The sequence below is a fragment of the Cervus elaphus genome, chromosome 9, assembly GCF_910594005.1.
Source record: "Cervus elaphus chromosome 9, mCerEla1.1, whole genome shotgun sequence".
Classification (NCBI taxonomy): Eukaryota; Metazoa; Chordata; class Mammalia; order Artiodactyla; family Cervidae; genus Cervus; species Cervus elaphus.
Genome location: NC_057823.1, coordinates 83,036,960 through 83,064,682, shown reverse-complemented (window position 1 = coordinate 83,064,682; position 27,723 = coordinate 83,036,960). Strand labels below are relative to the sequence as shown.

General features: G+C 36.5%; 1 protein-coding gene and 1 non-coding gene across 2 annotated transcripts in view; both read left to right on the top strand.

Annotated features, from left to right (window-relative positions):
- The window catches only part of TMEM167A (transmembrane protein 167A), a 41,661-nt gene extending 28,816 nt beyond the window's left edge, over positions 1 to 12,845 (top strand). The window contains exons 2-4 of the mRNA XM_043913543.1: positions 886 to 995; positions 5,572 to 5,606; positions 11,843 to 12,845. Of these exons, the coding sequence (XP_043769478.1) occupies positions 886 to 995; positions 5,572 to 5,606; positions 11,843 to 11,913 (216 nt within the window). The 3' untranslated portion in view covers positions 11,914 to 12,845. The remainder of the gene's footprint in view (positions 1 to 885; positions 996 to 5,571; positions 5,607 to 11,842) is intronic.
- Positions 2,791 to 2,925, top strand: LOC122701190. Its single transcript, XR_006343024.1, has one exon. It is a non-coding gene; the product is annotated as a small nucleolar RNA U109 (small nucleolar RNA).
- Positions 12,846 to 27,723: the final 14,878 nt, after the last annotated feature.

The following is a 27,723-nucleotide window of genomic DNA, read 5'->3' as shown; positions in this document are numbered from 1 at the left end:
TGCTACATTATGATAAATGTGTAACAGTTTTATTTAAGAACAGATTCTTGTGTTAAATTTTTTATCTTAATAACTTTAAGTATCAGCAGTGAATGAGCAAGTACTTTTTTTCACCAAAACCTAATTGACAGCTATCAGTCAATGCATGGAACATGACTACTTAAAGCATTCTTATTCTAAAAGAATTTCAGAATTGAAAAATCTTGAGCCAGCATTGAGTCTGTCTCCCCATTCTCCGCCTAGTTTTACTGATGTGAAACAGAGATTTAGAGAGGTCAGTATTCAACTGTTACATAGCCAGCTTACTTGCAGAGCTTGGAGACCGTATGTTCTGCCTAGTAGTAGTCTGGAATCCTAGGACATCTGTATTAATTATTGGTTCGGCTTTGGTGAGCTGTTTTGGATTTGAAACATTTTGGGTGGTATTTTTAAGTTCTTGAATTTAGAATTTTTGTTGCATCTTTTGAATTCTTTAGCCCAAAGAATGGAGAAGAAGGTATGCTCTCAAAATACCTTGTGATTTTGCTTTTAAGGCTTCCCTAGTGGCTCAGATGGTAAAGGGTCTGCCTGCAATGCGGGAGACCCGGGTTCAATCCCTGGGTTGGGAAGATCCCCTGGAGAAGGAAATGGCAACCCACTCCAGAACTCTTGCCTGGAAAGTTCCATGGACAGAAGAGCTTGGTAGACTACAGTCCAAGGGGTCAGAAAGAGTTGGACATGACTGAGCAACTTCACTTTCTTTTTGCTTTTAAAAAGTGTTCTCAGACATGTCATTCTGTTTGCCTTTTTGAAGAAAAAAATATAATTCTTAATATGGAATTGTCTGACATTTTTTTACCTATGCAGTTTATCTTGTGACATTAATTTTTCTTTTTCTCTTTTTAGTCTGCCATTTTCAATTTTCAGAGTCTGTTGACTGTAATCTTGCTGCTTATATGTACCTGTGCTTATATCCGATCCTTGGCACCCAGCCTCCTGGACAGAAATAAAACTGGGTATGTTACTAATAATGTTTAATCACCCAAGTTAGTTCTTAGAGATAGTAAATGCCAACTATTGAAAGTCATTAAGTAATTTAATTTCTATATGTAATTTAGTTTGTATAACTAAATTATGTAAAAATAACTTTTTCCATTGTTTTTCCTTGTTTTTTAAAAATCCAAATCTTTATATTCATAGGTTTTTACCAAAAAGATAAATATCAGAAGTGACCTGACGTGTGCTGGACTGGGAAAAAAAAAGTGTATTTTAAAAGATGAGATAGTTTTTCTTTCTGAAATTATAGCTACAGTTTAGTAGTTTCAAAGACAGGGTTTGGCCTTCGTTTTTAATAGTAAAATCCATTATCTTATCTTGAAAGCGTTAAACAGTTTATAAGCACTGTGTCCACTACAGTACTAATATAGACATTCCATCTCCACTCCAGGACTGCTCTAATCATATAGGCTCCCCAGCTGTATCATAAAGCAAACATCTTTGGAGAAATTTAGCTTTCTTAAAGCAATAATAAAAGTTAAGTTTTGGGCATGTCACATCCCTTTTAATTGTATGTTAACACTCCTACCAAAATTGAGCTTAATGTGACACCACATAGACTTAAAATTTCTAAGTGCCATGTTCCTCATACAGAGATACATGTTGAGTTCAACCAGGACAGCTACACTAAAAGCAGAGACCGTATGGTGAAAACTGTCTAAACTTTCTTTGCCTTACAGATTAATTCTGTGAGTAATTGTCTTAATCCTTTCATGGTAAGATCCTTAATCATCTTAAGAAATAATAGGATGAAATAGAATACTTCACATAGGAATAATTAATTATCTCCACCTTTTTTGTTTTTGATGGAAAGGGAAAGTTCTAATTAGGATACTGCAAAATCAGGCTCTGTTTTTCCACTAAAAAAAATCTCCTACAAGAAGCAAGGTAGTAGATATTCAACTATGAGAGAAAATAATTATCTTTCCTTCAACTGCATTATATCTTTGGGGTCATAATTAACATTTATTCAAACATTCCATTATCTAAATCATTTGGCTCTTGTTACTATTTCTTTTTATTATGTAGGTTTGTTTGAACAGCTGTAAAGGCATAGAGAACCCCTACCCAGTTTTTGATCATGAAAATCTATAATCTTGTTCTGATAAACTGATGATCTGTCTCTATTGGCCCAAGGCATTTTATTTAACCTACTGAAGGTGAAAACAAATGTCATTTGTCCATGGGTTTTTCTGACAACACCTCACTTCCTTTGTAGAGATTGTGTTCTTACCATTCCACCTTTTCTCTGAACTCATATTGCACTGAGTCTTCAGTCCCTTTGTTGAAATTATATAATTTTATTTGGTGCTTAGTTGTACAAGAAGCCTTTCTACTCAGCTAAACAATTTTATTTCCTCCTTCCCTTTCTCTGCAATCCCCTGTGGGTTTCTCTGGTGGCTCAGTAGTGAAGACTCCACCTGCCAATGCAGAAGGAACAGATTCAATTGCTGGGTTGGGAAGATCCTCTGGAAAAGGAAATGGCAACCCACTCCAATATTCTTGCCTGGGAAATCCCATGAACAGAGGAGCCTGGTAGGCTATATAGTCCATGGGGTCGCAGAGTCAGACCCAACTTAGCAACTAAACAAAACAACAAAGCATATGGTAGAATCCAGTAAACGATCTCATCGATTGTTAGTTTAGATTTCTGACACATAATGTTTAATAAAGAATTCGTTTATTTCATTCATGAATAATCACATAGTGGTAGAACAGAGTATTTCTACTTTGCTAGTGCTGCGACAAAGTAGGCTGCATGTGGAAATGTCTGCTTCTCGTTCCTTTGGAAGCAGGAATACATCCACTACATGCTACATTAAAAAAGGAGTTCTCAGGGCTGCCAGCCTTACAGTAGAGGTTGAGCAGTAGTATACTTCTCCTACATAAAACCAAAGGAATAGCATGCCTATTTTTACATTTTAAAGTATATATGATACACTTAGCTGTTTGAAAGCTTTTTTGAAAAACTGTTTGTGTTGTTTGCTTTTGACTGTGCTGGGTCTTCGTTGCTTGCTACATGGGCTTTTCTCTATTTGCCCCAAGTGGGAGCTATTCGCTAGTTGTGGTGTGCAGGCATCTCATTGCGGTGTCTTCTCTTATTGAGGAGCATGGGCTCTAGGCCAGGCAAGCTTCAGTAGTTGCAGCACATGGACTCAATTCCTGTGGCTCATGGGCTTAGTTGCTCCTCAGCATGTGGGATCTTCCCAGATCAGGGGTCAAACCTGTGTCTCCTACTTTGGCAGGTAGATTCTTTACCACTGAGCCACAACGGAAGCCCCCAAAACATTGTCTCTATACAAATGTTAAGCTCCTTTTATTTTGACTTGTACAAATGAAATAATTTCTGTGGAAGACATTTTTACTGGTCCTTGTTCTTTTCTGTTAAAAATGTATATTTATGAAACTCATAATAAACTTTCCTTTGATTATACTGAGTGTTCCATGCTTAAGTGAAGATATCTGGACCAGTTAGATAAAATGAGTTCTTAATAACTTCACTGTTGAAAATAGCAACTTCATATTTTGCTGCTTCAAATAGTATAGAACTTAAAAGCAGCAAAGAAGAGTTGCTATTTTGTCTAGTTTCCTATTTTCATAGAGTTTATAATTTTATCAACATATATGCTTATTGGCTTATGTCTTTAAAAACTAAGCAGCATATTTGTATTGGTGTTTACCAGCTTAAGTTCTTTTTAGCCTTTGGGATATTATGTAAATGTCTAGGTAGGGAAATATGTGAAAAAGGCCAAAGCAGTACCAATTAATCTCTTATGTTGCCAAATTAGGATTTTTTTTCCATTTAAGTAGCTTTTAATATGCTCTGTTACACCAATTTCCTACTGATGCTTTGATGCTAATTTCTAGACTATAATACTTGAAAAGACCTTGACTGTGATGATATGATTTCAGACTGTTCTGAAGGGCCTTAAGCTTCCCATAGAGGAACTTCAGGTGTCCTACTTCTGAATACCTCAAACAGAGCAACTTTGAGTCAGTAATTCATTTTATAATCAACAGATTTTTAGAATCAAGTTTGCCAGGCATTGCAGATCACTAACTAGTTGTCTTCCATTTTTTTGATGGAGTATAAACCAATGTTAGTGATACCTGGAGTTATTGTCCATACCTTTAGCCTATGTAATATTGAACACAGCACATGTTAGTCACTATTCTAAAGATTTTCTGTGTAATAACTCATTTAATACTTATGGCAACCCTGTGAGAATGAGATAATGAGTTAAAATAACCTGCTGACAGTTGTGTAGCCAGTTAAGTAGAATTGAATTTAGGCACAGTTTAGCCCTGATCCTTTGCTTTCAAGAGTACACATTTGTCCTTTTTATTCCTATAGTGAAGTTGTTTCACCTGTCAGAAATCCCATCCTTCACAATACTTATATTTTTGCCCATTTCATTTAATCTGCACTAAGGGACTTTTTGCTTTGATGTCAGGGAATTACTGTATACTTCAGAGGAGGAACGTGTTTGGAACTTAATTGAGTCAGCATTTTTTTTTTTTAGTGTTAACCATTCCAATATAATGATTTATTGCCAGCCATCTCTTTGGGCAAAGAAAATGTAATTTCTTTCAAATATATACATGATTTTCTTCCTATAACAATTCTAATTCACTGCAGTAATTTTAATGTTAATTTATCTTGATTTGTAACCATGTGTAATACTATTTATATTTCTGTTCTTTTGTCACATCAAAATAATTGTCTATAATTTTTTTTCAAATATCTCTATTCATTGAATGTCATTTTTTTTAAGCTGGTATTTTTTTAATACATGCAATATATCCATATATTATGTATTTATAATATATTTATTAATGGGCTTGAAATACAAATATTAGTCTAATTTTTATTATTTCCAGAATATATGTATTTTAAATATATATTTTAAATTTCATATGAAATTATAGTTTCATATACAATATCCCTAAACTAGGTTTTTCTTATCTTGAAATGTTATATTGAATATATACATTTAAATATAGGCTCATATTTTTGTATTCCTCCTCATTTAATGTTATGGTCATGTAAATACTGTCACTGGAGTTCATAATTATAGATGATTTAAATATAGAACTATATTCAGTAAAAAGTTTTTTCAGTTAATGTCAAAATTTATCCAAAACCAACTGTGTCCATTTACTGTTTTTTCAAAATTAATGCTTATTTAAATCAGCATTATGTGTTTTCCACTTTTGAAGGTCAAGCACTTGAAGTTGACTGAGTTAATCTTTTAATTGTAAGCTCTTGTGCACATTTTTGCCATTCTTACATTAATTTACTTTGGGCCCAACCTGTGAGACCACATATTCCAATTTCTAATAGTTTCTGTACATTGATGGTTGATAAGCTATTGTGCCCTACTGTTCTATATAAGTAGTGGCTCAATATCGAGTGAATTTCAGTTTAAAACAATGCATCAGCAGTTAAAAAGCTGGTATGTAATAAATTACCTATATGATACTGAATAATTTGTCTTTCCCAGTAATCCATAGCTACTTTTTTATTTTCTGCAGGTTGTTGGGTATATTTTGGAAGTGTGCCAGAATTGGTGAGTATCTGTCTATTATCTCTCTACTTTCTTTCTTTTTTTTTTTTAATCTCTCTTATGCTGTAAACTGTTGGCCAGTTATATTCAAACAAATCAAAATGTCAGTTTTTAAAGTGCAGACTTCCCAGTTGTGTCCCTTTTAGCAGTACTTTATAGAGTTCCACATGACTCTTCTCTTGACACTGTTTAAAACGATTTCACAGATACCTTCTAATATTCACTAATAGGGAGGTGGAAAGCAGGACAAAGGTCTCTGTAATTTAGACAGTAAACAGTATGCATTCCTGTTTTGAGGAGATTACAGCCAAGTATGTATAGTTTTATGCACACATAGTATAGAGCATGCTGTTCCGCATAATGTGTACCATTTTGATAACAGGATGATTTTTCCATTTAATGAAAGGCTTGCTGAACAGCTATCTGATTGCCCTCTGGTAAGTCATAGAATCTTACTAGTTGCTTTTAGAAAATATGAACTATTCTATCTTTTGAATCCATGTATGTGATCGTTCTTGAACTTTGTGTAAATGTGGATATCTTCTAACTTTTCATAATAAAGTTAGTAGCATCTTAAGTGTGTAAATGGTTAGATAACAATATACATTAATATTTCATTATCCCATAACATTATATATAGTATTTAACACAATGCCTAGCACATACTAGATTCTCAAATAATTGGTAAGTAAATGAATTAAAATGTACTTTATTCCCCAATAATTTTTTTTTTATTGAAGTGTAGTTGATGCAAAATATTATGTAACAGGGCTCCTCAACCTCTGGGCCACAGACCAGTTCTGTGGTCTTATTGCTGGGTCATATTGTATGTTTGAATTGCTGGGTCATATTGTAGTCTGTTTTTACTGAGAAACCTCCTTTTCCACAAAGGCTGCATTAATTTACATTTCCACCAATCCCACATCCTCAGCAACATTTGTTGTGTCCCTTCTGATGATAACCATTCTAATAGGTGTGAGATGAAATCTCATTTTGGTTTTAATTTGCATTTCTGTGATGATTAATAGTGTTGATCATCTTTTCATCTGCCTGTTGGTCATCCGTATGTCGTCTTTGAAAAACTTTCTCTTCAGGCCTTCTGCCCAGGTTTAATTGGATTGTTTTTTTGATGTTGAGTTGTATGAGCTGTTTATAGATTTTGGATATTAATCCCTTATCAGTCATAGCATTAGCAAATATTCTGTCTCATTCCATAGGTTGTCTTTTCATTTTGTTGATGGTTTTCTTCTGCTGTGGAAAAGCTTTTAACATTAATTAGATCCAATTAGTTTATTTTTGCTTTTGTTTCTTTTAGATCCCCAAAAATATGATTTATGTCAAAGAGTATTCCACTCTATTTTCTTCTAGGAGTTTATGGTTTCTAGTCCTACATTTAGGTCCTTAATCCATTTTGACCTTATTTTTACATATAGTGTGAGGAACTAGCTGTTCTGATTTCTTTTTTTTTTTTTTACATGTAGCTGTCTAGTTTTCCCAGCACCACTGGTGGAGGTGGGGAGGGGTTCCTGACACAGTTTGGTATGGTGTCTAGGGTGTTCTGAAACTTGGCCTGCTAGTGGGCCAGACCATGTCCCAACTGGACCCAGGGCAGGGCCTGGCCTGCTGGGATGGGGGCTTAGGGGGCAGTCTGAGTCTGTAGGTTGCAGAATTGCGGTTTTCTAGCATTAGGTGTCTGCCCCCTGTTGGAGTGAGGCTGATCCAGAGTCTAGAGCAGTCTTCTCTGAGGGCAGAGCTAGGCTCCATGGGTTTCTGGAGCTGGTGCCTGCCCACTGGTAAGTGGAATGGGCCAGTGAGCCCTCTGGTGGATAGGGCCATGCTCAGAGGCAGCTGTGGGCTCTTAAGGCAGCATGTCTGCTGATGGATGTGGCTCTGTCCTCATCAGGTGGGTTGCTTACCTTGAGGTGTCTCAGCAGTCACCTGTAGGCTGTTGGGCAAGGACACAGTTGGGTCCTAGCACTCATAAGCTAGAGGGAAGATTCTGCAGTGGTGCCCGCCAGTGTGCATATGACTGAAGTAACTCTCAGAATGGCTGCCACCAGTGTCTGTGGCCCAAGGCAAGATGCAGTTGCCTTCTGCTTCTCGAGGAGATTCTCCAAGACCAGAAGGTGGGTCTGACTGAGGCTCCTATCATGTCACTGCTTTGGCCCTGGGTCCTGAAACGTGAAATTTTGTGGGTGTCCTTTAAGAGAAAGGACAAAAATAAACCTCATGCATTTACGATCAATTAATCTACAACAGTGGAGGCAAGAATATACAGTGGAGAAAAAGTCTCTTCAGTAAGTGGTGCTGGAAAAACTTTATAGCGGCAGGTAAAAGAACGGAATTAGAACATTCTCTAACAACATACAAAAGTAAACACATATTTAGGTCTTTATTTTAAATATCTTAAGACTAGATACTGTGAGACTTCTAGAGGAAAATATAGGCAGAAGACTCTCTGACATAAATTGCAGCTGTATTATTTTGGATCCAACTCCTAAAGGAAACAAAAGCAAAAATAAACAAATAGGACCTAATCACACTTACATGTGTTTTCACAGCAAAGGACACCATAAACAAAATGACAGTCTATGGAATAGGAGAAAATACTTGCAAATGATGTGACCAACAAGGAAATTAATTTCCAAAATATACAAACAGCTTGTACAGTTCAATATTAAACAATTTCTTCATAGAAGACATACATGAATAGGCACATGAAATGATGCTTAACATCGCTAATTATTAGAGAAATGCAAATCAGAACTGCAATGAGGTATCACCTCACTCGTGGTCAGAATGGCCGTCATCAGTGGCCATTGAATAATAAATGGTGGAGAGGGCATGGAGAAAAAGGAACAGTCCTGCACTGTTGTAAATTAGCACAGCCACTGTGGAGAACAGTATGGAGATCCCTTAAACAAAAAATGAGTTACCATATGATTAAGCAATCACATTCCTTGGCATATATCCAGAGAAAACCATCATTTGAAAAGGAAAAGATATATGCACCCCAGTGTTCATTGCAGCTGTAGAATATCACTCAGCCATAAAAAAAAAGGAATAAAATAATGCCATTTGTAGCAACCTGGATGGACCTAGAGATTATCATACTAAGTGAAGTAAGTCAGACAGAGAAGACAAATACATTGTACCACTTACAAGAAGAATCTTGAATTTATTTACAACATAGAAATAGACTTGCAGACATTGAAAACAAAGGGGGGAGGGGCAGATAAATTAGGAAATTGGGATTAACAAATACTATTACATACAAAATAGATAAATAAAAAGTATCTACTATGGTGGCTCAGAAGGTAAAGAATCTGCTTGCAGTGCAGGAGACCTGGGTCGATCCCTGGGTTTGGAAAGATCCCCTGGAGGAAGGCATGGCAACCCACTCCAGCATTGTTGACAGGAGAATCCCCATGGGCAGGGGAGCCTGGCGAGCTACATTTCATGGGGTCACAAAGAGTCGGACACGACTGAGCGACTAAACACAGCACAATATAGCACAAGGAACTATATTCACTATATTGTAATATCTTTAATGGAAATAAATCTGAAAAAATATATAAATACATATGTGTATGTATATATGTATGTGGATGTATAACTGAACACTTTGCTGTATACCTAAGACATTGTAAATCAGCTATTCAGTAAAAAAAAAAAAAAAAAAAAACATCATGGACAGTTTGAGGGAATAGAGAATATCACTGGATTAGAGTCATCATTTCAGTTCAGTCACTCAGTTGTGTCAGACTCTCCAACCCAATGGACTGCTGCAGCATGCCAGGCCTCCCTGTCTATCACCAAGTCCCAACCTTACTCAAACTCATGTCCATTGAGTCAGTGATGCCATCCAACCATCTCATCCTGCCTTCAATCTTTCCCAGCATCAGAATCTTTTCCAGTGAATCAGTTCTTCGCATCAGGTGGCCAGAGTATTGGAGTTTTAGCTTCAGCATCAGTCCTTCCAATAAATATTCAGGATTAGGGTCATATGAACATTAAAATTATTGGCTTATGGTGAATAAAATGTTATGGCATTTTAAATCCATTTTTTATGTAATAAATTAGAGAACATTGTACAACTCCGTTAGTAACTAATCCAGGTGACTTTGTTCACAATTGTTGCTTGGAAGTGTAGGTAAAGGTTTCAAACATCTAGTTTATAGCTTTCTTAATGATATCCTGTTAGTATTATCTATTTTTATGTCTAATTATAAACTATGCCTTTTCTTTTTTTGCTTGCCCATGTATTTCCATTTTCCTCTCTTGACTGCATGAATATCATAGGTTAAATAGTTCAGTTATTCACTTTTGCCAATTATGTGAAAACCATTAGCTTTTCATTTTGGCAAAGTGTTTTAGAAAATGTTGGTACTGATATGCTGCTTTCTCAACCACATGTTCCTCTCTTATCTTGACACAGAATAGATCCACAAAGAAAGGATGCAATTTTAATGGGAAAAGGCCCAGCCAGATCATCTTATCATGTTACACATCACATTACAGCAACTGTTTCACATTCACTTATAGAGACCTAAGACCAGACAAGAAGTAACATTCTTACCCTAGTTCAGCTAAAGATGTTTAGCTCTACCACATGGCAATCTCTTTTAAGAAAATTAAAAACAGGATAATGAAACCCATATGTAAATCATAGTATTCTAAGTTGGAGGATGAGGAAGAGAAGAACTTCCTCAAAAATTAATTTTTAGCAGATGGCAAATTTAGGACAGTATTAATTTCTTCTTTTAGTATTTAAGAAGACTATATTTGACAGTAAGAGTATCTAGCCGTACGGAAAGAGGGACAGGCTTCCTTATGAGATCTACTTGAAATTTTGGTCTGATTGATTTTTGTTCTTATTGTTTTGTTGGATAACTTGAGTTTTTTACTCTGAAAGAATCAGCATTGCTAAAAAAAAAAAAAAAGGAACAACAGTATTTTCTAGTTTTTTTTTTTTTTTCAGTTGAGATAATATTGTGAAAACTGTATTTTCTCACTTTCTGAATTTTCGTTTAGTTGGAACACAGTTCATTAAATGTCTGTGGATAGAACACTCTGAAAAACACCAAATGTTTATTTTGTTTGCATGTGTGTAAAATGTGTCCTGTGAATATTGCCATTGAATAGATACAAAGATAAAAAACTTACCAGTTGTATCCCTGTGGTCTCAGTGAGGGAGCTCTGAAAATAATGACCTTCAAGGTTTTAGTTGATAAGAGTGATCAAGATTGACATTTTCCAGAAGTAATTAACTAACCTTGCTAAGTGAAATAAGGAACTTAGTTACTAGAAAAGAAGTTATTTTAAACATCATAGAAAAACACAGGTGAGGGGAATATAAACCATCTCTATAAAGGAACCAGGTACATACTCAGGATTATTCCTAGAAGAAGCATGTCCTCACTCTTTCTCCTTCCTTCCTTCTTCCTTTCATGTGTGCCCTCAAGGCAGCATAAAAATGCCCAGTGCCTTGTACAGTCTTGGGATTATTGAAGAAACAGGAACGAACAAGATAAGTTTGAGTTAGCTCACAATCATAGGATCTCTGTTTGCAAGACAACTGCACAAGCCAACTCCAGATCTGCTTCATGCAAAGGAAAGTCTCCAGCTGTAAATAGACACTTCTGAAACACATGTGAAAACTGACTAATTCAGAAGCGATTGTTCTAAGTTCTACGTCTCTAACCCAGAGTAATTATACTATAAAAGATTTGATACAAAATCCATCTCAGAAATAGTTTAGTTTTCTCTAATGTGTTTTTATTTTATTAAAATGAGCCTGCCAGTAGCTCTTTCTGCACAACATTCTATGTGATGTTGATTTTTAAAATGCCGTTTTATTGAATAGTTGTTTATTTTCATTCAGGAATGCTATTTTTTTCCCCTTATAAGCTTCTTGAGATCATTACTCTTGGGTCTTTATCCTACATTCTTTGTTATATTTTTTAATATGTACGTTTATGCAGTGACACTAAAATGGCTAATCCAGTGTCTTCTAAAGACATGACAAAGAGGTGGTCTTAGATAGGTATCATTTAATTCATTCTGGTGTGTACTTACTTTTATGTTGCATGTAGTTCATTTTGCCCCTGCCCCTAAGTGTATGGACTTCATAGGCAAGAATCTTATCTTGGTTTGTACATGCCTGTCTCCTATAGTAATAACCTTATGTTAGCCACTCAGTTTAACATGAATATATTTAACTACCTTTTTTCCAACAGGTGAACGGAAGAGTCCTTACGTTGCAGTATGCTGTATCGTGATGGCCTTCAGCATCCTTTTCATACAGTAGCTTGGAAAAAAGCCAGAATTCTTCAGTTGCCATCAGATTTAAATATGACAAAAAAGGACTATCTGCCGAAAATAATGGAAAGAATGGTTAATGGTTTATCTCTGAACATTGAATGAGCTACACTTTCAGCTGCTGTTCTCTATTTTTGTTATTGGACCAATGTTCTGTATAAATAATTAGGATGCAACATTTAATACTCAGAATTTAAATATGTCTGTAACAATCAACCTCAGTACTGTCGCTACAATATTACATTCTGCATATGTCATTCTGTTGTGCCAGATACCAGTTTTTAGTGAGGTATCTTTAAGGCACATAGTAGAAAACAAAATTGGTAAATTATTCAAGTTCCTTTCACTGTGATTTGGAAATGATAAATCTTTATAGAATGAGACCTTTTTTTTTTGGACTAGCTTTTTTATTGGGGGAAAAAAAAGGTTCAATTTGTGTTGGTAAGGATTGCATTCATATTTATAAGGATTGCATTCATATTTAATAATGCTGGCTTTTCCTCTGGCCATATCATTTTGAGCATTAACCAGAGTACCTCTACTCTTAGCAATCTGTAGTTTATTACAGGTGTTTAAACTATTTAAAACAAGCCTATGTAGTTCTTTAGGAGGAAGATAAATGAGATGTAACTTAAGAGAAAATGTTAAGACTATTGAGAAAATGTTCCTATTTAACATAAAATAATTCAGAATACGTGAGTGGTGTTATCTCTGAAACCTCTGGTTAAGTATGGATAAATGTCTTAAGCTAAAATTTGACCAGCTGTCATTCTCCAAGTAAGACTACATGCTTAGAGTAAAAAGAGCTAAACAGAACAATTACAGAATGATAATCTTGGATGTGTTTTTCATTCTTTTTAGTGTTAAGTCTGTACATTTTAATTACCCCAAAATACAAACTGTGTTTTTGTTTTTTTAATACATTGCTCTCAATCTAGTTTATGTTTTGCATATCAACCTGAACTGGAATCTTGTTTAACTTAGTAAGTGATGATAAACAGCTTTCAAATCTACTTACCATATGCCATGGCATAAATGTCTTTGAGCTTTGGTTGATAAAGGAAAACCTTCAGTAATTTTCATCCAGGCAACAGGAATTTTGGAAATGTGACTTACAGATTTTGTAGTAGAGCAGTTATTACACATTGATGGTTAACATTTAAGGTTCAACCAAAATTCAGTTAAAATTTCAAAACTAAGGAGAGCTTCTTAGCTAAAAATTGCCTGTTACAGTTATAATTAGATACTATTGTCAGTTATTAATTGCCATAAAGGTAAGACTAAACCTTTTTTTTTTTTTTTTTAAGAAAAAACTGTTTAATTATTATAAAATGAGCCTGCCAGTAGCTCTTTCTGCACAAACAAAGTACAGAACTAAAAGTCACTTATTTTTATGACTACTCTAAGGTGCTTAGTAAGAATTCTAGGAGACATCTAAGAAAATCTTGTTACATGTTGCTGGTTTTTGGTTGGTTTTTTTTTTTTTTTTTTTTTTTGCAAAAGATGAAAGCTTCTGTAGGCTGTCAGTATCTTTGGTTATTGTACATTTCTGGCTTATCTATAGCTGATTTAAAATGGTATATTTTGCCCTAGACAGGTAATCAGGTTATGATAATTGTTCCTACCTGCACTGTCTCTTGGGCTTTTGCATTAGGTCAAGGATTTTCAGGATATTCCCCAAAATAGAAATCTTATCAGCATACAGAGAGTAAGTAACCTTCCTGGGTCTAGTTTCTGAGTGACCATCTGTTGTCCAACTCTGCTGCCAGCTAGATTTTCCTAAAGCTATGTCAACTAACTTTTTAGTTGTTTACTAACACAAATCTAATATGAAGAGGGCAAGAATATTCTAGATAATCAGTTCTAGGGTATCTCTTTAAGTTGGCATTTCAGAGGAGGTAGGTGGAAAGTAGAGGTAGAAATAATTTCTTTGGAAATTTATTTGTGGCAATATATAAGCATTTTTTTTTTTTTTTACTGTGTGTAGGTGCTGAACAAAGTGGGAAGCAGCTTATTTCTGACTCCAGACATTCTGACCTTTTGAAACATAAGATCTTTGGGAGGTGGGAAAAACCACGGGATTCTGTGGGGAAAAAAGGCAGTCAGCATATTCTTTTTTTTTCCAAAGAGTTACCACTGCATCCTGTTGTCTAACCTAAAGGGCAGAGTGGATAAGTAGTCCACAGAATATTCAGATACTCCCTTTGTGGTCTCAGCAGGTTGCAGAAGACGATTAAGGATCAATTTAAGCATCAGAGGCTCTGCCTCTATCACATCGTCTTGGTGCAAGGTAGGATTTGATGATGGGCACTAAAAGTCCACAGTTTACTAGATTTGAATACTCTCCCTAATCTCCCTGGCTCCAGAATCTTGATTCCAGCTTGCCTGGAATTTTTGTGTTGATGTTTAGTTCCTGATTGGCCTCAGCTATACCAATGGCAGGAGCATGTCTTCTTTCCAGGCAATCATAAAAAGATGATCAGTCAAAAGAACACATAGTCTGTTGAATTCAGTCTGTGGCTTAAAAAAGTTTAGATACAAGTCCAGTATCCTGTTAATGCTTATGCCGCTGTGTCAAGCACTGCTATCCTGAATGTTTTTTGCATCATCAAATTCAACATAGCCCTTTTATTCTGGGAAAAGTAGTAGTATGTAATTTGTAATAGACACCATAATCTTTGTAAAATGCAGATCGATCTTGTCCTAACCTAGGACAAAATAGAGGTTTGAATGAAGTAACTTCTGTATCAGTTCACAAAGTCAAAAATGAACAGATCTCTGGCTAGTTCTGTGAAAAACCTAGCACTTGTAAATAGAATGTTTATTTCAACATTTTTAAGAGGCATTAGTAGAATACTTTCAGTCTATTATCAGTGACGATATAAAGACAAGTACAGTTTCTTCACTCTAGTGTTTCATAATGTAGCGGCTGAAAGAGAAATGAGGTTATTTATATGAAGTACAATATGATAGCATTTATTACCGAGATAATACCAGGATTCTAGAAGAAAATAAAAAGGTGACAGTTCAATCAGAGATATGAACTTCCTTCCAGAGAAGCAATGCTTAAACTGAATTTAAGAGCAATATGCAAATGCACCAGGGATATATATTATGGACCATTAGTACCTTGATTGTTGTGAAAGCCACTTGGGAAGTGGAGTTGAGCCGTGAACAACACAGGTTTGAACTGTGTAGCTCCACTTACATGTTGGATTTTTTTCAGTAGTAAATGCTTTAGTAATAAACAATCCCAAGTTGGTTGAATCTGAGGATATGGAAACATAGTTAGAAAGGGCAGACTGTAGGATATGCATAGATTTTGGACTGCATAGAGGGTCAGAACCGCTTATCCCCTCACTGTTCAAGGGTCAACTCCATTAAGACATAAGTCTAGAAAGGTGGAGAAAGGTTAGATCCTAGAGGGTCCTGTATTTTTCTCATTATCACCTATTACCTACCTCAAAATTGAATGTGTTTTCTCCTGCCTGATAAAAAAAAACTCCAGGAAAAAAATAAAATTCCTCCCTTGGTGTATGTGTAAAAAATTCCTCCCTTGGTATATGTGTATGGCATATATCCATGCCAGCCTTATTTTGGACCAAGAATACAGTAGTATCCTCTTCAGAGACACATGCACAGCACATAAAGCCAAGGTAACTTACAAGTGAGGTCAGGTGTTCTTGGGAACTTCGTAGCTCACACTCTGTCAATGCCAGGAGTAGTCAGGATTATTAAAGCACAGGTGCACAACTGAAGGTGGTGTAGTTTCTGCGTTTCTGGGCGCACAGGAAAGACTTCCAGTCTTCTCAGTCTAAACAAAGAGATGTGCTCCTTTCAAAACGTTTGAGAAGATACTGTCTTACAGGAAATTGAAAACAAGAATCAAAGATTCTTACGGACGCACTTTTTACTTTCTCTGGTATCTAATAAGAGTAGATGAACAAAAGAAGTGGGCTTCCCTGGTGGCTCAGTGATAAAGAATCTGCCTGCAATGCATTAGACGCAGGTTCGACCCCTGAGTTGGGAACATCCCTTAGGGAAGGAAATGACAACCCACTCCACTATTCTTGCCTGGGAAATCCCATGGACAGAGGAGCCTGACGGTGTACGGTCCATGGGGTCTCAAAAGAGAAACGACTTAGCGACTAAACAACAACAAAATTAATACCCGAGTAATAGCATTTTTAATACTGCACAGCCCTGTTATTCTCAGTCTGCCTGAGAATAACTACTGGCTACTAGCTTCTACTACTATAGAAGTAGTAGATGCTACTAGCTTCCAAAAATAGCTCATGATTATGCTGTATATACATTGCCTTCCATGGTTTCCTTTACTTTGCTCTAAACCAGTTCCAAGATGGTAACCTGACATGCCACTCCAGTATCGCAAAAAAGAGGGTAGGTAGAAATACATTTCCTGTGGTTTTGAGAGTACCAAGAAGCATCCTACTCTCTGGTTAGTGTCCATGTCTGTGGCGCATAATAAAAATCAAAATGAACTCTCAAGAGCCTCCTCCTGTTGTCTTTTGTCAGATGAATGAGGTTGTTTTAGAAGGTTTGAAATGGCCACCTTTTGAGTAGGATACAAATAAATAGGTTTCTGTTTTGCCTGCATTTTAATCCGTGGCTGGTCAGGTGTGGTTTGGGGGAGTTTTTATATTGTTGTGCATCTTAAAGCCGTTCAGTCTATAGTATTATATTGCTGTTTCTTTGAATGAGCCCTCAAGGGTCTAAATGACTACAAAGTCATGAATTCCCTGCAGAGATTGGAAATCTGATTCTGAGTGAAAGTGACAGTTAATTGTTGAAAATTACTTTCAACCTGTCCTCAACTAAGAGCCTTCAGATACCCAAATATTCTGGCAAGTAGCTATCAAAATCTGTGAGCAGTATCCATCAGAGTGAGATTATTTAGCCAATTTATACCATTTGTTGAAAAATATGAAAAAACATATATGTACTATGTGCCTTGCTTTGGATAGCATGGTCTTTCTACTGTTTTCTTCCCAGCCCTCAATTTACACAAACAAATCTTTGTTAGACCTGTTACTGGAAAGACTTGACTTAACCCAATGAAATTTCAACAACTGTATTTTTAGTTGAGTTTAGAACTCAAAAAGTACTTCACATACAAGTAGAAAAACAATATCCTAGTTGTATCTTCAATGTATAGTTTAAACCACCCTCACTGCTTCGTTGTAACTACCAGTTGATGTAAGACTAAAGAAAAATCACTAAATTTCTGATTTTTAACTTATATCAAAAGAATTCAAAATGGCTTTGCTTGAGACTATTGAGTTTAACATAGTAGGAAAGCAAAATCTGTTTTCTGTTCAAAGGGTTTGCATTAGTAACCTCAACCATAACAGAATTGCTGGGAGGGAAAAAAAGAGAAACATAATTTTGGAAATAAGGGAAGGTCACTTCACACATGCTTCATAGAGAACAAGAACACACAGAAATTGCAAAACAGCCAGACACCACTACTGTTAGAGCTCTGTTTGGTGAGGGAAGTAGCCTCGGAGCAAATGTGTCGTGACTGAGGTTTTGTACCCAAATTGCCAAAATGTACAATTTATAAGCCACTTCAATATTTTTGATCAAGTAGTATGTCTAGGCTAAACACTGGAAAAATAATTTACAAAGATACTAAACTGCTTTAAAAGGAATAAAGATACATTTAAGGCATAAGGCATTTCAAGAAGGAATCAAAAAAGGAATATTTGCAGTAGTGAAGTTTTAAAGAGATCTGCAAACTTAAGGTTTGACACCAAAAGATTTGACATTGGAGACAAAGTTTGGAAGACGGAGCACTCTATAACATTTCATTAGGGCCTTTGCAAAACAGGATAGGAGTTTCCTTTTAATTTTATTTAATAAAAGTATTGTTTATTCTTTGGTCGCTTTGTAGCTAATGTGATTCCCAAATGGAGGAAACTCTATTAAATCTTGGAAAGTGATGAGAATACTTTGACTTACAAAATATGTTTAAGAAGTTTACAGTATGAAATTAAGAGAGCTGTAGAATGCAAAATATAGGATAATAAAGTTGGATGAGTTTTTAGAAAATTTAGTTTTGTGAGTATGTAATCTAAACCTCATTCAGATCTCTAATGGGTCACTGTTCTGAGCTTTGACTGAATCAAAGCCAAAATAACATATAGTAACAATAGTTCTAAACCCATAACTTAAAACTGCAGTCATACTAAACTGGCAACTCCAATACTAGTTTTTATATTTAAGAATTGCCCTCACAAGCATCCCTTGAAAGAGGTGTAATTGAATCTGTTAACATTTGGAAACTAAACATAGAAAACTATTGAGATGGCTCCTGAATCGCTGGGCAATTAATTTGACTTGCAATGAAGAACAGAAATAAGGGTAGAATTGAGGATAATCTTTATACTCCCAAAGAATGAAAAAGTAATCCGTCTTACATGTCTGCCACACAAGGTAGATTCCTTCATGACTCCTTTTCTGTTTCTAGAAGAATCCTTTGAGAACTGGCTGTGTGCCAGGGCCAGTGTCTCCAATGTGGAACGAGATAAAGCTGGTATCACAGAACCTAGAATCTAGTGAAGACCAGCTAGCCAAAATAATCAGGTAAGCATACACAACCTCTAGTAAGGACCTTGAAGACACCAAAGGATGATTTAGATGGAGTAGTCAGAGAAGGCCAGTCCATAAAGTTGATGACTGGGCTAAGACTTGCAGATGAAAACAGCATGAGCCAGGAGTCAGAAGGAACAGCATACTTGAGGACTGAGAGATGGGAAAGAACTCGGGACTTGAGCTGGAGAAATTGATAAGAAACTAGCATGAACTGAGACAAAGAATGGTGTAAGTTAAATAGAAAAACGGATCAAATTATGCAGTTGCTTTGAGCCATAGAAAAGACTGGGAAACTCATACAAAGGATGAATCAATACCTGATTACGAAATTAGAGGTATAAGGTCTATAAGGCTGTCCTTGGATCTCATATTGCAACTAAAATCCACAGGGTAGGTAATACGAAGGACAGGCAAGAAGCTTCAGGATGGGCTGCAACCCATGTCAGTTATTATTGCTATAATCTTGGTGCTGTGGATGTCCTGCAGAAGGAAGCCAGTGCCCATCACTTCGGAGCTAAACACAGTTTTCCGTTTCAGAAAAACTGAAGAAGAATGTGGAATAGTTATAGGTCAAGCCGTTGCCTTGTGCTAACAAGGCTAGTGCATCTGTGACAACGTGTGTGAACGAACGAAATGGTGGTAGCTTCACCTCTGCCCCCAAATTTCACAGAAGACTGTCACATAGCCTGCTCAAACCAAACTGTATAAGAAACTAGGAAACCGAATTCTAGAAAATGTTAGGATGGCCAAGCTGCAATGTATCAACCAAGCTGACACACTACAAGGGCATCACACCCTCTTAAGACCCACTTGGATTGCCTCCCAGCAATTCAAAACTTTCCCAAAAAAGCTGTTTATCCCTTCTAAATCTGCTTCTCTGAGTTTATTTTTGTAAATAGTACAACTTCCCTTCTTTATTGAAACTTTCTAACCCCCTAAACTCCTCTTTGACTCTCACATCTTTCCCTTGCTCCTACCAATCCATAGTTGTTTTTTTTGCCTCTGCAGTGCCTACCCCAGGCATATGAGTTCAAACTCAACAGGTACAATCCCACACATTGATTTCCGATTCAGTTGTATATAAGCCTCATTCTGGAACCCCAGAAGTACAACATGGGCATTCTCCCCCTCCAAAGACATGTACAGGAGAGTGAGTTATGGCAAAGGAGCTAGCAAATTGTTTTCATATTTAAACCAAGAAAAACATGCTGTAGACAAGATGAAAGATCTAATAAAAATGTGTTCTTATTCCTGATTCTAAAACTTTAACAGCTGGACTTTCCCATGTGGAATAATATTACATAAATAGCTCAGCCATGAAGCAGAGGGACTGAAGAAGTCCAATGAAATGATAGATGATCTAGGACACTGAATCACATCCAATGCAGTTACAAGGAAATAAATGGTCTTTGGAAGGTACTGGTGAGCTAGCGCTGGTACATCAGCAGACTACAGAATCTTAGTCATGTATCACTAATTCTACAGATGGTTTCTTTCTACTTAAGCATATTAACACTCTATTTCACAGGGACTTTTTCTGTCCATCCAAAAATATCATCTTTTAGTTCTAGAAATCTAGAGAAATTGGCTCTCAGAAAATAAACTTGTTGAGATTTAAAACTGAAATGAACTGAATTCTTTTGCTTAATTTTTTTTGAAAGGGGACACATATTCCTGGGAGTAGGAAATGGCAACCCACTCCAGTGTTCTTGCCTGAAGAATCCCATGGACAGAGGAGCCTGTCGGGGTACAGTCCATGGGGTTGCAAAGAGACACGCCTGAGTGACTGAGCATACATATCCCTGAGTATTTAGTATTCTCATTCACATAATCTAGGTATAGCTCATGTTACAAATCCTCCTCCCACTTTTTCCTTCCACTGAGGTATATAATAGTTGCAGTTGTAGCATAAATGCCAAAAGGCATAATGAGAGTTATAAATGAGGTAATAGAACTTAAGCTTAAGAAAATGAACACAGTTCTTCTTCACTTACATAGTGGGAAAGTGGTGATAAGGGAGCCACCATCTGTACAATAGATCCAGAACTTTGGGGTAAGTCTCATCTTTCTCAGATTGGAGTTTGATGATCTTTAAAAGCGTGACCAACTCTAAAAACCGATGACTATCCTGTATTTATAGAACAGATTGTTCTTCACTGGCCCCCACTTATATTTCTCAGCAGTTGGTTAAACAGAGAGAGCTCTTAGAGAGTGAAGATTCATTTGATTTTTTCCAGGCATATTCTTGGAAACCCCACTGTGCTTGGAAGTTGTACTTTGTGAAATGTACACAGGAATTCACCTTGCCAGAAATTCTGTGAGGGCTCACTTTGATCATTTTAAAGAGTTACGGGAGACAGAATGTGATTACAACAGTGGTTATTTCAGTAGAAAATATACAGGGAGCATGTGCTTGTTACTTTTTTTTTTTTTTTTTTTAGCCTAATCATGAGATTAACTTACTCTATTAGCAAGAATCAGCTCACGTATTAGCTACACCATGCAAAGGGAAATGTCCACGTCAACTTGAAAGAAAAGAGGGAGGAAAAAATATTAAAAAAATAACTTTTAGGCCTTTAATTGCTAATCATTCCCCCCTACTCTCTGCCATCCAAATGTTTTTACTCGCAAAAATCCAAGGCAATACACTAATAATGTAGCTGCTCCTTACCCCTCATCATCCTAGAATAGTATGAGTCACTCTGGGAGATATTTCTAATTTCTGCCATTGAAATAATTGAAATTTCTGCCTTTTAAGAGAATGGTGACCTGTAAATGATAAGTCATCTGTTTGAGAGATGGTATAATGAGGCCCTTCAATTTTTTTTTTTTTAACTACAAAAGTTAAATCTATACATTACAGGAAACTTACAAATACACAAAAAGAAAGAAAAAAGTTTCCAGGAATCCTAACAGTCTAAAAACAACTACCATTAACAATTCATATAAAGAATAGTCATGTAGAGACATCCATGTAAAGGTAAAGCATACAATTTATTTCTACAAACTAGGACAAAATACCACATGTTTTTGTACCCTCCCCGTTTAACAATACATCATGGGAGATTCCTGAACAAGATAGCAGAGTAAAAGGATTTGACCTAACCTCCTTTCATGAAAACACCAAAATCACAACCAACTCCTGAACAACCATTGACAAAAAAGACTTGACCCTACCAAAAATTATTGATAGTCTATACCCAAAGACAAAGAAAAAGCCAAAATGAGATGGGAAGAGGGGCGCTTTAGCAATATAAGCAAATCCCATACCCACTGAGTGGGTGACCCACACACTGGAAAATAATTGTATCACAGAGGTTCTCCCACATGAGTGAGTTCTGAGCCCATGTAAGGTTTCCCAGCCTGAGGGTCTGGTATCTGGAGGAGGAATCCCCAAAGCATTTGACTATGAAGGCAGTAGGGCCAAGTGAAGGAGCTCCATAAGACTGAGGGAAATAGAGACTCCACTCTTGGAGGGTGCACACAAGGATACATATGCACTGGGACCAAGTATAAAGCAGAAATTCCAGAGGAGCCTGGGCCAAGCCTACCTACGAGGCTTGGGAGGGTTGCCCAGGGAGGCGGGGATAGGCTGGGGCTCACCAGGGGCTGTGAGGTTGGGGGACACTGGTGGCAAAGGCCTCAGAATATTGATTAGCATAAGCGCTCCCAAAGGTCACAATTTTGGCATCAAGACCTGTTCCTACCCAACAGCTACAGGCTCCTGATACTTCAGAGCAAACAATCAGCAGAATAGGAATACAGCACCATGCATCATCAGACAGACTGTGTGGAGCCATACTGATTGCACAGCCACCTCTAAACATACTACCTGGCAGCCCTTCCCACCTGAAGGACAAGATCTGCCTCCCCCCATCAGAGAGTAGACATCAGTCCCTCCCAAGGGAAGTCTGAACAAACTCACTCAGCCAGGGGCACGCACAGAACAAAAGAGGAGATACCATCCCTCAGCCAGGAGAAAGGAAATCAGAAACAGAAAATGAGACAAAGTAAGATGGCAGAATAATATATTTGAGATGAAGGAACAAGATCAAAGTCCCCAAGAACAACTAAATGAAGTGGAGGCAGGCAAGCTACCTGAAAAAAGAATTTAGACTAATAGTACTGAAGATGACTCAAGATCTTGGAAAAAGAATGGAGGCACAGATTTAGAAGACACATGAGATATTTAATAAAAAGATTTAACAGACAAACAGAGATGAACAATACAATAACTGAAATGAAAAATACACTAGAAGGAATGAACAACAGAATAATTGAGACAGAAGAATAATTAAGTGAAATGGAAAACAGATTGGTAGAAATCATTGCCATGAAACAGAATAAAGAAAAAGAATGAAAACAAGTGAAGATAGTCTCAAAGACCTATGGGACAACATTAAATGCACCAACATTTGCATTATAGGGGTTCTAGAAGGAGAAGAGAGAGAGAAAACTCAAATTATAGCCAAAAGTTACCCCAGCATGAGAAGGGAAAAAACTCAAGTCCAGGAACCACAGCAAAGAGCAACATGCTGAGACATATTAATAAAACTGACAAAAATTAAGTCAAAGAAAAAATATTAAAAGTTACAAGGGAAAAGCAACAAATAACATACAACGGAATCCCGATAAAGTCATCAAATTTTTCATCAGAGACTCTGAAGGCCAGACAGGCGTGGCATGATATATTTAAAGTAACAAAAGGAAAGAGCCTACAATTGAGAATACTCTACCCAGCAAGGCTCTTATTCAGACTTGGTGGACAAATCAAAATTCTTATAGAGCAGCCAAAGCCCAAAGAATTCAGCACCACCAAACCAGCTTTACAAGTATAGAGAAAAGTTTCTAGGTAGAAAGAAGAAGCTACAGCTAAAAATAAGAAAATTATGAATGGGAAAGCTCACTAGTAAAGGCATACATAAAGTAAATGTAGGAAATCATCCACACATAAATATGATGTCCAAACTAGCAATTGAGAGGCTAGGAAAGTACAAATGCAGGAAATGCATTTGAAATTAAGAGGCCAGCAACTTAACACAACCTTGTACACAAAGAGACTGGTATATCAAGTCATACTGGGAATCACAAGCCAAAAAGCTACCATAGATACACCCACAAAAAAGAAAAGGCAATCCAAACACAACACTAAAGTTACTCATCAACTCACAAGAGAAGAGAACAGAAGAGGAAAGGTGGAAACAAACATTTTTAAAAATCCACATAATTAACAAAATGGCATTCCAGTTCAGCTATTTCAAATCCGAAAAGATTATGCTGTGAAAGTGCTGCATGCAATATGCCAGTAAATTGGGCAACTCAGCTTGCCACATGACTGGAAAAGGTCAGTTTTCATTCCAATCCCAAAGAAAGGCAATGCCAAAGACTGTTCTAATTACCGCACAGTTATACTCATCTCACACGCTAGTAAAGTAATTCTCAAAATTCTCCAAGCCAGACTTCAACAGTACGTGAACCGTGAACTTACAGATGTTCAAGCTGGGTTTAGAAAAGGCAGAGGAACCAGAGATCAAATTGCCAACATCGTTGGATCATCGAAAAAGCAAGAGAGTTCCAGAAAAACATCTACTTTTGCTTTATTGACTATGCCAAAGCCTTTGTGTGGATCACAGCAAACTGTGGAAAATTCTTAAAAATATGGAAACCCAGACCACCTGACCTGCCTCTTGAGAAATCTGTATGCAGGTCAGGAAGCAACAGTTAGAACTGGACATGGAACAACAGACTGGTTCCAAATCGGGAAAGGAGTACGTCAAGGCTGTATATTGTCACCCAGCTTATTTATCTTATATGCAGAGTACATCATGTGAAACGCTGGGCTGGATGAAGCACAGGCTCGAATCAAGATTGCTGAGAGAAATATCAATAACCTCAGATATGCAGATGACACCACCCTAATGGCAGAAATAAAAGAATTAAAGAGCCCCTTGATGAAAGTGAAAGAGGAGACCAAAAAAGTTGGCTTAAAATTCAACATTCAGAAAACTAAGATCATGGCATCCAGTTCCATCACTTCATGGCAAATAGATGGGGAAACAATGGAAACAGTGGCTGACTTTCTTTTGGGGGGCTCCAAAATCACTGCAGATGGTGACTGCAGCCATGAAATTACAAGACTCTTGCTCCTTGGAAGAAAAGTTGTGACCAACCTAGATAGCATATTGAAAGGCAGAGACATTACTTTGCCCACAAGATTGCCCACAAGATTGCCACAAAGTCCATCTAGTCAAAGCTATGGTTTTTGCAGTAGTCATGTATGGATGTGAGAGTTGGACTATAAAGAAAACAGCACTGAAGAACTGATGCTTCTAAACTGTGGTGTTGGAGAAGACCCTTGAGAGTTCCTTGAATTGCAAGGAGATCCAACCAGTCCATCCTAAAGGAAATCCATCCTGAATATTCACTGGAAGGACTGATGTGGAAGCTGAAACTCCAATACTTTGGCCACCTGATGCTAAGAGCTGACTCATTTGAAAAGACTCTGATGCTGGGAAATATTGAAGGTGGGAGGAGAAGGCAACGACAGAGGATGAGATGGTCTGATGGCATCACTGACTCGAGAAGAGTTTGAGTAGACTCTGGGAGTTGGTGATGGACAGGGAGGCCTGGCGTGCTGCAGTCCATGGGGTCACAAAGAGTTGGATTCAACTGAGCAACTGAACTGAACTAAACTGAACAAAATGGCAATAAGGACATACATTTTAATAATTACTATAAATGTAACTGAATTAAATGCTCAAACCAAAAGACATAGACTGTCTGAATGGATACACAACAAAATCTGTATATATGCTGTCTACAAGAGACCCACTTCAGATCTAGGGACACACACAGACTAAAAATGAGCAGATGGAAAAATATACCCGAGGCAAATAGAAATCAAAAGAAAGCTGGAATAGCAATACTCATATCAGACAACATAGACTTTAAAATAAAGATTGTTACAAGGGAAAGAAGCATACTACATAATGATCAAGGGATCAACCCACAAAGATATATGCCCCCAACCTAGGAGTACCACAATATATAAGGCAAATGCTACCAACCATAAAAGGAGAAATCAACAGTAACACAATAATAGTGGGGGACTTTAACACCCCACTTTCATCAGTGGACAGATCATACAGACAGAAAATCAATGAGGAAACACAAATCTTAAATGACACATTAGGCCAGATGAACATAATTGATATTTTTTAAACATTCTATCTGGAAGCAACTGAATACACATCTTTTTTCATCCTCCAGGACAGATCACATGCTGGGCCACCCCAAAGCAAAACTTGGTAAATTTAAGAAAATTAAAATCATAACTAGCAACTTTTCCAACCATAACACTATGATATTAGAAGTAAATTATAAGAAAAAAAACTATAAAAAAACACAAACATATGGAGGTTAAACAATATTTACTAGATAACCAGTGATCACTAGAGAAAGAGAAAAGTAAAATATACCTAGAGACAAATGACGATAAAAACATGATGACTGCACATTTATGGGATGCAGCAAAAGCCATTCTAAGAGGGAAGTTTATAGCAATACAATCTTACCTCAGGAAACAAGAAAAATCTCAAATAAACATCCTAACTTACAAATAAAGCAACTAGAGAAAGAATAACAAAACCAAAGTTAGTAGAAGGAAAGCAATTATAAAGATCAGGGAAGACATAAAAGAAAGAAAACAATAGCAAAACATTACAGTCCAATATCACTGATGAAACTAAAAGCTGCTTCTTTGAAAAGATAAAATTGATAAGATTCTAACCATACTCATCAAGAAAAAAGATGGAGAGCATTCAAATCAATCAAATTAGAAATGGAAAAAGTTACAACCAACACCACAGAAATACAAAGGGTCATAAGAGACTACTAAAAGTAACTATATACCAATAAAATGAACAACCTAGAAGAAATGGAAAAATTCTTAGAAAGATACAACCTTCTAAGACTGAACCAGGAAGAAACATAATAAGAAATACGAACAGACCAATCACATGTACTGAAATTGAAACAGTAATTTAAAAATTCCCAAAAAGTGAGTGTAGGACCAGATAGCTTCACAGTTCAATTCTATCAAACATTTAGAGAAGAGATAACACCTATCTTTCTGAAACTCTTCCAAAATATTGCAGAAGAACAAACACTCCCAAGTTTATTCCATGAGGCCACCATCACTCTAGTACCAAAATCAGACAAAAGATACCCCCCGCACACACACACACACAAAATACAGGCCAATATCACTGATGAATATGGACACAAATTCTCAACAAAAAAAAACTGGCAAACCAAATACAGCAATATCCTAAAAGGATTGTACACCATGATCAAGTGGGACTTATCTCAAGGATCCAAGGATCCATCAATATTTGCAAATCAATCATTGTGATGCACTACAATAATAAACTGAAGAATAAAAGCCATGTGATCATCTCAATAGATGCAGAAAAGGCTTTTGATAAAATTAAAAGCTTTTAATAACATTCAACATCCTTTTATGAAATACTCTTCAGAAAATGGACATAGGGAAACTTACCTCAATATAAGAAAGACCATATATGACAAACTCACAGCTAACATCATTCACAGTAGTTAAAAGCTGTAAGCATTTCCTCTAGTATCAGGAATAGGACAAAGATATGCTTGTATTGATTTGTCAAATATTTACAGTAAATTCATATACTAATTTGATAAGGATTGCATATTTATAACACTGTGATTTCAGGGTATATACCTCCATTTATGCAAGTCCATCTTAGTAACCCACAATCAAATTCTATGCTTTCCTTTAACTAGGTCTTGTACCTTCCATGTTTATTTTATTTTTAGGTCTTTCTAATAAAAATCAGAAATGAAAAAAAGAAAAAAAAGGATATCCACTCTTGCCACTTTTGTTCAACATAGTTTGGGAAGTCCTAGCCATGGGAATCAGAGAAGAAATAAAAGGAATCCAAATTGGAAAAGAAGAAATAAGCTGTCTATATTTGCAGATGACATGATACTATACATAGAAAATCCTAAAGAAGCTACCAAAAAACTACTAGAGATCATCAATGAATTTGGTAAAGTTGCAGGATACAAAATTAATACACAGAAATCTCTTGCATTCCTGTACACTAACAACAAAAGATCAGAAAGAGAAATTAAGGAAACAATTCCA